This window comes from Bos taurus, chromosome 29 (genome assembly GCF_002263795.3).
Source record: "Bos taurus isolate L1 Dominette 01449 registration number 42190680 breed Hereford chromosome 29, ARS-UCD2.0, whole genome shotgun sequence".
Classification (NCBI taxonomy): domain Eukaryota; kingdom Metazoa; phylum Chordata; class Mammalia; order Artiodactyla; family Bovidae; genus Bos; species Bos taurus.
The window spans coordinates 37,446,224-37,458,598 of NC_037356.1; the positions used below are offsets into that span (position 1 = coordinate 37,446,224).

A 12,375-nucleotide genomic window follows, 5' to 3' on the forward strand; every position below is an offset into this window, starting at 1 on the left:
ACCAGCCCCTTTTCTGGGCAAAAGCTCTTGCATCTCTAGCTTGGCCACCATTTGGTGGCCTCATAGCTATCTCGGCCTACTTTAAAAGCACACTTTCCCCCCAAAAAACTGCCTTTGAGCAGAAAGGGGGTTGGGTGATACATGTCCAGAAGGAACATTTGGTTAAGCAACTGAGAGGGAGCTATCCAAGCCTCGGAGGTGCCTCTGTCCGCTTCCAGCCGTGGTGGGCAGACACAGCCCACAGGCTGCTGGTCAGTGCTGCTCCTGTGATGAGAAGCTCACGGGGTCTCCCTCAGACTTGGAGGATGCCCCGCTGTGACCTGGGCCCACCCTGGGTCCACACTGCAGCCCCACCCCCTATCCTTCACCCCTCTACGTCAGCCAGAGAGGGTGGCATCCACCTATGTAACCCCCCTACCCCAGCCCACTCCCCTGAAGCATGTCATCCACCTGACTCTCATGGGCAACCAGATTCTCCTCATTCTCCTAGCACATTCTCCTCATGTTATGTCTAGGACACTGGGGACCCTAAAAAAAAGCTCACTCTGACAACCAAGAACCGGGTCTAGCTCCAAACCTGTCATGCATCTAGGGTCTGGGAGTGCTGAATGGGACTACCCTAAAAGGACATTTCAGATGGCCTCATGGCAGCTTACAGAGCTAAGCATCCTTTTCACCGAGCAAGGAATCTCTGTGAGGCTCTGAACTTGACACTTAGGTTCTGGCCCCGAGCAGACCACACACAGTGAGAGGCCCACTGCGGTCTGGCAGAGGACGCCCAGTGATTTCATGTGGCGGATGCAGGGCGGGGGTGGGCGCAGGGGGAGGGCCTGAGAGCCAGAGTGAAGAGCAGCAGGGGCAGCCCGCCCCAAGTGACCAGCCTCACTCTCCATCAAGCCACTTAGAAAGTGGTGCTTCCTCTCTCCAGTCCCTGGGTGCCCCTGGCTGCCACTTTGGGAGCAACCCAAAGCTCTGACTTGATTGTGCCTCCCACCACCCTGTGAGATTCTCAGCTTCCTACACAGCTCAGGGGTCTCCTAGCTCTCCCTGGTGCTCTGACATCCCCAGCCCCCAACACACTTGCAAGGCAAGGTCAGAGTTTGGGAGGGGCGAAGGGACTGTAACCCTCTGACCAGAGTGTATGTGGATTTGCAGCTTAGGTTCCCCAGGCTTTTCTCAGGACTGTGGTGTCTCGAGGAGGCCTGATGACTTCTGGAATCACAAAGGTATCTCAGCAGCCAGATCAGAGCTGGGTGCATGTCTCATCCTGATGCCCCCAGGTGAGTGACTTGGTCACTGAACCACCCACCCTGCAGTCTCCTCCCTTTGTTTAAACTTGGGAGCCAAAGGGCTGCTGAGAGGTGCCCATGAGATAATGCACAGCCAAGGTTAATACAAGGTGAGGCCCTACTGAGTACTCAAGACTGGTGATTCTCAGCATCTCTGGGCATCACCCACAGGCAGCCTGTCCTAATGAGGACGCCTTGCAAGGAAGGAAAAGCAGAAGGGATGATTCAAGGGTCCATCAGAAGCCTGGTCTCCTGACTCTACCAAAGCTGCTCTTCCAGCTGAAAGGCAGAAGATGTGTTTCCAGGGCTCACGATGATCAAGCTGAGCTCAGGTGGAGCTGGAGAGGGAGGCAGGCTGGGTGGTGGCAGAAGACATCTTGGCTCCACAGCCAGTTTAGCAGCCTGCTGCCCCTCCATCCCCGTTTAGAAATGGGATGCGAAGACTCGGACCCCGGCTGGAGATCCTGGACAGGCGGACAGGCTGACTGTCCTGGTCAGCTCAGCAGGTGGCAGTAACGGGCCCCTCCTGTGCACCGATGAGGCTCACTCACCACCTAGTGGGCATCTGTGGCCTTGCACTGCCCAAGCTCTGCACCCAGGACACCGCAAGCGTGCAGGCTCCATCTGAAAATGCCTCAGATGGAAAGAAAGCCAGAGAGCAAAAGCCAGAGAGGGAAATACTCTAAGAGCCAAGCCCCCCGGGGGTGAAGGAATAGAGGCGACGATATGCAGAAAGATGGGGCTCTGTGAACGTGAATCAACAGGCCTTTCAGCAGAGCATGACCCTGAAGGCTGTGGAAGAAATCGCAAAACAAAGAACACTGCCCAGTTCTACACGGATTAAGTCATTAGCCAGTGCGCCCTGAAAGGCATACAGGATAAGGTACTCCATACTTTGGAAAACAGGCTACGGTTCTTTTCTTTTCAAATCATAGCTTTGTTTGTCCGTTCATTTTTGGCCGTACTGGGTCTTCGTTGTGGCACAAGGGCTCTTCATTGCTGGTGAGGGCTGTCTCTAGTTTTGGAGAGTGGGGGCTCTTCTTTAGTTGCTTCTCAATGCAGTGGCCTCTCTTGTGCAGCTTGGACTCTAGGGTGTGAGGGCTTGGTAATTGTGGTAAGCGGGCTTAGTCGCCCTGAGGCATGTGGGATCTTAATTCCTGGACCTGGGATCTAACCTGTGTCCCCAGCATTGGCAAGCAGACTGTTAACCACTGGACCACCAGGGAAATCCCAGAAAAAAATTTTAATGGACCCAGATTCTTGCACCTTAGCTCAGTTGGTAAAGAATCTGCCTGCAACACAGGAGACCCCAGTTTGATTCCTGGGTCAGGAAGATCTGCTGGAGAAGGGAAAGGCTACCCACTCCAGTATTCTTGGGCTTCCCTGGTGGCTCAGCTGGTAAAGAATCCCCCTGCAAGATGTCCATCAGCAGACGAATGGATAAGAAAGCTGTGGTACATACACACAATGAAATATTACTCAGCCATGAAAAAGAATACATTTGAATCAGTTCTAATGAGGTGGATGAAACTGGAGCCTATTATACAGAGTGAAGCCAGAAAGAAAAACACCAATACAGTATACTAATGCATATATATGGAATTTAGAAAGATGGTAACGATAACCCTATATGCGAGACAGCAAAAGAGACACAGATGTATACAAATCTTTTGGACTCTGTGGGAGAAGGTGAGGGTGGGATGATTTGAGAGAATAGCACTGAAACATGTACATTATCATATGTGAAACAGATCGCCAGTCCAGGTTCGATGCATGAGACAGGGTGCTCAGGGCTGGTGTGCTGGGATGACCCAGAGGGATGGGATGGGGAGGGAGGTGGGAGGGGGGTTCAGGATGGGGAACATGTACACCCATGGCTGATTCATGTCAATGTATGACAAAACCACTACAATATTGTAAAGTAACTAGCCTCCAATTAAAATAAATAAATTAAAAACAAACAAAAAAAGAATCCCCCTGCAATGCAGGAGACCTGGGTTTGATCCCTGAGTTGGCAAGATCCCTTGGAGAAGGGAAAGGCTACACCCACCCCATTATTCTGGCCTGGAGAATTCCATGGATGGTACAGTCCATGAGGTTGCAAAGAGTTGGACATGACTGAGCGACTTTCACTTTCACTTTTTGTGCATAGAAAAACACTAAAATCATTAACTGAGCTGTCTGATCATCACAACTAACAGTCACATTTTTTCTTTTTAACCAAGATATGTGCCTGACTGCATACATTCCCAAGCCAAAACCATATCTATACTGGCTTCTCTGAGCTACTGAGAGGCTGTTTCCTGAGTAATAGTCACTCTATAGTAAGGAGCCTCAATAAAACAAACCCACAGCTCTTACACTGTGCATTTTTCTGTCAGTTGACAGTTTGGATGACCACAAAGGGACCCACAGCAGACTTGTCTCCTTCACCTGATATTCTCCAAGGATCTAGAGCCCTGGTACCAACAAGGGCCCCTTGAACCTGCTGCCTTCCCACTAGTCCAGAATACTGGGTGACTCTCCTGAGCCTCAGAGCTCTCATCTTGGCTGACAATCCTGAGTTCAATTTGGTAGAAGATAAAAAGGTACCTGATTTCTCACTTGAAAGATACAAAGAAAGGGCTCAGCTGAAAGACACTGAGGAAATCGTCCAGTTGAGAGACACTGAGGTTTGGACGGGGTGATTAGGTAGGCAGTTGGCCTGACATCTTTCACCAAATTGGCAGTTTAATGGGGTTTGTCCGGAAAAAAGTGAAGATACCATACAAGGCCTTTAAGCTCCAAAGATAAGGGACAGAGCTCTCACCAGCTATTCATGACCTTCTCAGGCAACTGAGAAATGAAAAGAACTGGTGAAGGCGAATCCTCATGATATCCAGCAGCCCCACAGGGAAATCCACTTGTTACTTTTAAAAACTAGCTAGTCCAGGGACCTTCACATGAAGACTGGCCATCCAGGGGTCTGCATGCCCACAGTGGTTTTAGACTGCTAAAGGCAGAAACGGAGACATGCAGAAGAGCTAGAACAACTGTAGGGTGACACCTAGAGGTGCTTGCTAGCACCTATTCCCTAGTCAAAATATATATACTGGCTTCTCCCCCTACCTCTTTGGAGCAGATTTTCAGAGGTACTAGGGGTTTGTTTCTCAGGCTATAATCTGCCGTAAGATCTCCAAGCAAAACTGAAATCCACAAGTCTTACATTTTCCTTTCAGTTGACAAAATCGATGTCCCCCACAGGCAGCCACTTCTCAAATTCACTGCAGCTTCATGGAGAGAAGAGTCTGGCGGGCTACAGTCCATAGGGTTGCAAACAGTCAGACACGACTGAGCGACTAACACTAACACAGCACTACTCGTAACTCATCAAAGTTTATTATGGCAATTAATTATACAAACATACCAGCGATCGCTCATCCAGTACAGAAGTACTCGAACCAGTAGAGTCCATTAGTGATTTCTCTGTATAAATAACTTACGAGAAGCAAGCACAACTGGTCAGGGACTGACAGGGCTGACTGAGCATCTCATCGCACGCACCCTATGATGGCACGCAGGCCGGGCGGGGCGGGGCGGGGTGGGGCGGGAGGGGCAGGCACCAGAAGGTCGAGTTTCCTCTTTGGCCCCCAGCACCCCAGGCCCACCAGGTGCTGGGTACTCGGGTAATGGACAATTCAAGGCACACATGACTTCCTAACAGATAGCAGCTCCAGAGTCTGCCCTTGAGACCTGGTTCACATCTGGTAATGACCAAGGTAATGCTTCATTCATCACAACCCCCTTTGGTCTATTGTCATTTTTTATTACCGAACTGGGTGCTGAAAGCCCCAGTATGGTGGGGCCTGTGTGTGGCTCAGAGTCATAGTCCCTGCCCTTTACATTCTGAAGATAAGAGAGATGCAAAGAAATGACTCCGACATAGTGATGGTGTTTTACAAAGCACCACAGGGGAAGTAACTGTTAGGGCATCTTTTGATGTCCGTCTTAGGAGGGCTTTAGGGGGTCGTGAAGAGTTACAGGAGAGAGTCAAAGGAAGGGAGGGGGCTGCCATGGATGAGATTCAAGGCACTAAAGGAGTGGACAGGAGGGGGCTGAGCCACAGAAGTCAACCAGAAGCAGGGAGATCCCAGACAAGAGAGGTGGCCAGGGAGGCAACCTGGCCTTCTGCTCCTAAATGAGCCCCTGATGTGATCACAGTCTCCTGGACCAGAACTGCCCCCTCTCCTGCAGCCATAGGGTCCAAGGCAGCCCCTGGATTCTCCAACCAGGGCCAGCAAGGTCTGGGATCCGCCTCCACAATCCTCGGCCTGCTCCCTGCATGGGCACTGCTGCTGCTGTTCAAACGGCAGCACAAAGTACAAGCTGACCTGACATCAGTCTGTCAGAGTCCTGTTATGGCTTTATGTGATGTGAAAATCACTCATTGTTTTGCCTAACTCTGTTCTCTCCCCCTGATCCAACTCTGACATGGAACGTGCGGTGGGCCATCCTTGAATGCACCAAGAGACACAGAGAACTGCCTCTTTTAGAGTGGGCACCGTGGTTGCACTTGCTAAATCCCAGAGAAGAGGGAGGGGGTGAGCAGGGGCCAGCCAGCCCCTCGCTGAGATAACTCCGCACTGGGTTCAGGCATCCGTGAGTCTGTGCAGTCACCAGGAGATGTCCACAGGTGCGGGCACACGGGGAGGACTGAACTTCCTGCCTGGCGAGCACCAGGAGAGCTACAGCCAGCCATGGAAGCCAGGTCCTCCTTTCCCCTGGGAGGCCCGCAGGCCCTGGGACCGCCTGGTGTGGCCAAGCCAGTCACAGTGCCTGGTCAGCCGGTGCGCTCCCAGTTGGGTCCCCTCAGGCTCCCGGGCGCAACATGAGTCCACGTGGAGCCAACTCCACTTCCAATTTAGCCTCGAATCTCAGCAAGGGGTGGGCTGAAGGCTGTGGTACAGGTGGGAGTAGGGAAGGGCTGAGGGCCAGGACTGTGCCTAATAGCCAGGCCAGGTGGGACCCTGAGGCGGGGGGAACCCATAGGGAGGAGCGGGCCCGGGGGGGTAGGGGGGCTGGAGGGGGCCTGAGGGCTGGGGCTGTGTGGGGTATGGAGGTTTTCCTCCTGTTGAGAGGTAGGGGGGCTGCTGAGGATAACCAGGACTGGGGGCCCGGCCCCCCACCACAGGGTACCCGGGCCCAGAGGCACCAGTGGGGGCCACAGGATAGCCCGGCCGGGGCGGCATGCTCCTCTGCGGGGACCAGGAGTAGCCTGAAGGGGCCCTGGTTCCCGGCTGGGCTGCGGCGTACGGGGGCCCCAAAGGCCCACTGTAGGAAAACGAAGGCTGGGACACCACGGGGAACGGAGCTGGCGGGAGCGCTCCATGGGCGGTGGGGCCCACGGGCATGCCTGGAGAGGGGCTGTAGGGCAAAGGGTAGGGAGGGACCACTGAGGGCTGTGGAGGCTGTGGCTGAGCGTCTTCAGCTGGCGGGGGCGTCGTCTGGGGGCCAGGGTGCAGTGGCGGGGGAGGGCGTGGAGGAGGGGTGTCCCCGGCCGGCTCCAGGGAGGCCCTGGGCTTTTTCATCACATCCTGGAGCTTCTCCACGCGAACCCGGCGCAGATGGGACAGTGTTCTCATGGAGGAGAAATTCTCCAGGAACGTGTCCAGGGGCACCTCGCCCTCCAGGAACTTCTCAGCCATGGCCTGGAAGACACAAGCTCCAGTGGCATCAGGTCTGCCGGGATGGAGGCCACCTGAATACCGCTGGGTCAGAGGTCAGCTGCAGCCCCCATCCCCACCCCAGCCAGGCCTTCTTTGTCCCTTGCTTTGGGAATTTCTCTCTACGGCTCTTCTCACTGGTGATATATTATTACACAAGCATGTGTTTAATTTATCCTGTCTCCCCCACCAAGATGTCAGCTCCCGGAGGGTGGGGACCACCTGTCACAGCCACTGCTGTTCCCCACCCCACCATCATGCCAGGCTCATGCCAGATGCTAAATTGGGTGTTGAATGACCAGGTGAACACTGGCTCCCTGGTCACTAGCACAACCCAGCCCAGGCAGGGCTGAGGGGCTTGGCAGAGGGCAAAGAGATGTGGAGAGAGCCAGTCTGCCCATAGAGAGTGAAGATGGGCCCAGAAGGAAGCAAGAGAGAGCTGCCAGGAGAAGGGAGGGGTTGGCGGCCTGGCTTCAGCCCTCGAGGGTACCTGCTCACTGCCTTCCCCCTCCAGGCCTGCAGCTGCCCCACGGCTGTGCCATCCATCCGTTTCCGCTTCAACTAGTGAGACTGGGTTCCCGTTCCCTGCATCCAAAAGGGCCTCCACGGGGACTACAGGTGGAGGGACCTTTCACCTCTGCCATCTACTAGAGCCCGGTCCTGCGCCCTGCAGACGCGGGTACTCAGGACAAGAGCTCTTGTTCCTGAGGAGCGGGACCCCCGGCTTCTCCCCTCTCCTGGGGCTGCCTGGTCTCTTCTGCTGCCCTCTGGCCTCTCTTCACTCTCTGTGTGCAGACCGGCTCTGGGTGGAAGGCGCTGCCAGGCCCCACAGCCCCTGGCTAGGCTGCGCTAGTGGCCATGGAGCCGGTGTCCACCCAGTCAGCGTTCATCTGCTGCAGGGGCCGACTCTGCAAGGAAGACCGGGTGTCAACAGCTGCCTCACCTCGGACTCTTCTTCAATCTTCATGCTTTCAATCTGCAGAAGGTCCAACAAGGTCCCTAGCTGCAGTGCTGAGGAGAACTTCTCTGGAAGGGAGGGCAGAAAGGTTAACATTTCAAAAGTGCCTCTTGATGCTGTGAGAGAGGCCGAGGTTTCGGCAAGGGTCCTGGAGAGTCCGATGTGCCAGGGAACCTGCCTCTGCCCTGGGGTCTCAGCAGAACTCCCTTCTGTCGGTTCCCTCTGGTCAGCTTCCTGAGCTGACAGGAGCTCAGTGAACAGACCCTGGCTCCCTGGATCCCCAGCTCCCCATGCTGGCTGGAAAAGCAAGAGGCCTCAGGCTCTGCCCACCCAGCCTAATCTGCCCAGGGGGTTACTTTGAGCATCAAGTCCTCCACCTTGAGGACCAGATGCCCCTCACCTCCTCAGACAGCAGGCTGGGACACAGAAAGCCCAGACCAGGCTCTCCAGATTCAAATCCCAGCTCCACCTCTATGTAGCCATGGAGCCCTGGCCAAGCTCCGGCATCTCTCTGAGTCTCACTCCTCTCATCTACGGCACGAGAACAATGACAGGACCTACCCTTAGATGGCTGCTAAAGCACTTAGCCAGGCTGGGGATGTGGTAACCTGCAGTAACTGCTGGCCCCTTCCTGTCCTGGGGAGGGAGAGGGAATCTGTTTTTCTAGGAGATTCCAGCAGCTCCCCTAGCTCCATGGGGAACAGGGACCCTGAGTGAAGAGATGGACCCTGAGTGAAGAGAGGCACCCCTGGTGCACATTCCCGGGGCTGGCCGCCTACCCAGCTTCGCCTTCTGCTCCTGGTACCGCTCCACCAGCTTCCGGAGCTCCTGGTACTTGTCTGAGAGGTTTGAGCGGCTGATCTCCAGTGGACCCTGGAACTCCAGGTTCCGTTCGGCCAGGCTGCGGTTGGTGGCCAGCGCCATCTCCCGCTCCAGCTGCAGATCCTGGACCTACAGGACAAGACACCTCACCATGAGACCTGCCACTCAGCTCCCGGTGGGCTGGGCCAGGGGCTCCTGGGACCTGTTGCTTACAGAGGGGAAGCCAGGCAACACTCAGCCCCTAGTTAGAGTCAGATGGCATGTTAAGTGCATACTAAGTCGCTTCAGTCGCGTCCCACTCTGTGTGACACTGTGGACTGTAGCTGGCCAGGCTCCTCTGTTCATGGGATTCTCCAGGCCACTCCAAGGGAGTGGGTTGCCATGCCCTTCTCTAGGGGATCTTCCCAACCCAAGGATCAAACCTATGTCTCTTAAGTCTCCTGTATTGGCAGGCCGATTCTTTACCACTAGTGCCCCCTGGGAAGCCCAGAGTCAGATGGACCTGGGTTCAAACTCTGAGCAAAGCACTCTGACCCAGATGCCCCACAAAACCTTAACCCAACAGCCTCTGTGGCAGAGGCACGTGGGGAGCTGGCACTGAGGGACATGTGACGAGCTGAGGAGCCTGCTGTGGGCTGTGTGGAGCTCCAGGGAGGGGGCAGGGAGAGTCAGAGGCTTCCTAGGAAGGAAGGGACCAAAAGAGCCAACGACTCACGCCCAGGATTCAGAGGCAAGAGACCTCCTCTGAGACGCACTAACGCAAGGCCAGAACACAGGCTGGACACACAAGGAGGCCCCCAAATAAAGTTAGTCTGAGGAGTGGGAAAGCCAGGGCCAGCCTGAGACACCGATTCCAGACAGACCTGCCCTGACTCCTCCACGTGTGTGTCCTGCAGAGAAGCTACGCAGATGAGCTAACAGGGGGCCCCCTGGAGAACTGGAGGGGAGTCCTCAGGTGAGCCCCTGCACAAGCCTGGCTGAAACCACGTCCCCAGGCTGAGTGGCGCTCTTCCCCTCAGCGAGGTCCCTTGTGGTCACCAGCCCGTGAGGTGGCAGCCTCAGAAACCCTTCCCAGACCCGCTCTGACCTGAAGCCCCATCCATTTATCAGGGAGAGGAGGGTGGAGAAACAGACCCACAGCCCTGCAGGAGCAGGGACTACACACCAGCATGTCACCAGGGTGACTACACGCCACTCTGAGCCCCAGCTGGGTTCAGGGCGCAGCTCGGCAAGACTGGCTTCCCTCAGGAACCACTGAGCAGCTTCTCCACCATGGTGTGCACATGGCGAGCCCCACCTGACTGGCTCGACCCCGAGCAGACGCAGGAAGCCGTGGCCGTCCTAGAGGAGGGGGTTTCGGGGGGCCTGGAGCCCTGTGCTCTGGGGTGGGCTGGGAGCTTGCCCTTTGAGCTCCAGACTGGAAAGAGGACTGCCATGGCTACCAGAAATTGTGGGGCCTGGCCATGGCCTCCCGGGTCTGCCCCCTCACCTGGCTGTCACAAATACCCTCTGGAGTGGCTCAGCAAGGGCTCTGACTCAGGACGCCCGCACTGTGGGGTTCCAATCTCATTTTCATCAGCCGTGAAAGCTTTCCTTCTCTTATGTGGCAGACCCAGAGGGGTGCCTGAAGTGCCCGGCTCAGCTGCCCCTTAAGGGGCCCCAGATCTCCCCAGATGTGTCCTCTTTATATCACCACTGCCTTTTCCCTGGGTTTTAGCCAGTAAATCTATGCTGGACACTTTCCCCTAAACCTGGTCCTACCTGTTTCTGGCCCCTCTCCCCAGAGCCTCCCCCAAATCTTTTTCCATCAGGAGTTCACAATGAAGCCCTTGACCCCCATTATAAGAGGTCAATAAGACAGTTCAAGCACCCCACCCAGAAGACCCCAGAACACACACAGTTCCACAGGGACGGCGGTCCCCTGCTCTTTTCTCCAAGCAACGTCCACAGCCCAAACTCAGTGAGCTCCTATCCCTCCTCGAATCCCACAGCGATGTTCATGTCTCACAGCCCATGGGAGGAACCCTGTCCACAGGGTCTCATGAGTCTACAGATCTCATTCTTCACTTCCCCGCGATCCCGTGAGTGTTCTTCCCTTCCGAGAATTCAAATCAATTAGTCAGGCACAGCTGCATGTCACAAACTCAACTTGCCTTTTGCCCACGAGGCTGTTTCTGCTGACATTTTCTGTGATTCTGTGCTTCGTCACACCTCCCATTATGTAATTTGGCCTGTTTCTACGAAGTTCTGTGCCCTTGAAAACAGGCCTTGGCGTTCCTGTCACACTGTGCTCGTGGCAGACTGGAAAAGCACTTGGTGTTTAACACGTGAAGACAGGGGATGAAGGCCGGCATCGAGTTAGCTTAGAGCTGGGCCCTGGCTGAGCCCACAGCCTCTCTCTCTCTAGGAGGCAGCCTTGGAGTTTAACCAAGACCAGCCTCGCTCTGGGTGGCTGGACGTACCACATCTGGGCCCCGGGCCTCTCCTCACACCCTGCCCTGCACCCCGTGCCCTCCAGCCTTGGCGAAGGCTGCTCTTGCAGGCAGAGGGGTGGTGGGGCAGCCGGAGCACCGGCAAGGAAGGAGCCAGGAGCAGGTCTGGCTGCACAGCCCCTCACAGAGGGAAGAGGTCTGCAGAGGCAGAGGCAGGAGAAGTTGGATGGCTAGGCTTCCCTTTTCTGGGGTCAGACACTGTGAATATACAGAAGAGACAAACGGCATGGTTCATCAGCAAAGACAGAAGCACATGCCAAAGGTCGATCAATGATCTCGCCGAAATGTCCGTGTCTCCCAACCATCAGGGGCAGGAGGCGACGGCGTGCGGACTGCGGCCACTCAAGGCATGGCCATGGGCACGGCCCGCTCTGCAGCCACATCTGGTCAACTGACCTCTTTGACCTTGCAGGGGAGTCACAGGGTCAAGGCGAAGGGAAGGCGCCCTTTATAAAATGTAAAGCTCTGTACTTTCAGAAGGTGGCTTATTCCCGTGAGGGTGGTGACTAGGAGCTGTAGGTGATTAGGTGTGTGTTATGACTGAAACGGATTAAACAGGAGATGAACTAATCCCAGTCCCAGAACGGCTCTCCTAGAGATGCAGGGCCAAACAAGGTTGTAGGCAAAAGGTGGCTACACGACAGACCCAGTGTTTTTAGAAATGCCTCCAAAGCCAGGATGGAGCAACAGGGTAGGGGCTCAGTGGGCACGTGGGTCCCTGAAGACACTGGGAGCCAGAGTTGGCTGGGGCCCTGGGCTCCCTGGCCCTGCCCTTCCCCCTTCCCCAGAACTCCCAGAGGGCTCAGGAACCGGACTGAGACCCCAGGGGCTCCTCTGGATGGGCCCAAATCAGGGAGAAGGCCACAGAAAAGGGAAAGAGACCTGGCCCAAACTCCCAACAAGCCAGCATCCCTGAGGAGGGACCCAGTCCCATCCGCCATCTCTGGCCCCATGACAGCCTCCCCTACCTCCGGGGAGTCCTGGGCCAGTCGGTCGATGGCCTCCGGGTCGTTCTGCATCTCCTCCAGCTCCTCCAGGGTCTTGTCTTTCAGCGTTTCCATCTTTCCTGGGATCACAGAAGGACACTGAAGTGAGAGAGGGGCAGCTCGGGT

General features: G+C 55.7%; 1 protein-coding gene across 3 annotated transcripts in view; it reads right to left on the reverse strand.

The window, feature by feature from the left end:
- Positions 1 to 4,645: 4,645 nt before the first annotated feature.
- The window catches only part of VPS37C (VPS37C subunit of ESCRT-I), a 30,229-nt gene continuing 22,499 nt past the window's right edge, over positions 4,646 to 12,375 (reverse strand). For 2 of the 3 annotated variants that reach the window (XM_005226860.5, XM_024987287.2), the window contains exons 2-5: positions 12,232 to 12,329; positions 8,729 to 8,900; positions 7,935 to 8,017; positions 4,646 to 6,976 (exon numbers count right to left, since the gene is read on the reverse strand). In XM_005226860.5, the coding sequence (XP_005226917.1) occupies positions 6,272 to 6,976; positions 7,935 to 8,017; positions 8,729 to 8,900; positions 12,232 to 12,324 (1,053 nt within the window). In that variant the 5' untranslated portion in view covers positions 12,325 to 12,329 and the 3' untranslated portion in view covers positions 4,646 to 6,271. The remainder of the gene's footprint in view (positions 6,977 to 7,934; positions 8,018 to 8,728; positions 8,901 to 12,231; positions 12,330 to 12,375) is intronic. The other variant, NM_001206150.1, reaches the window with a different exon arrangement.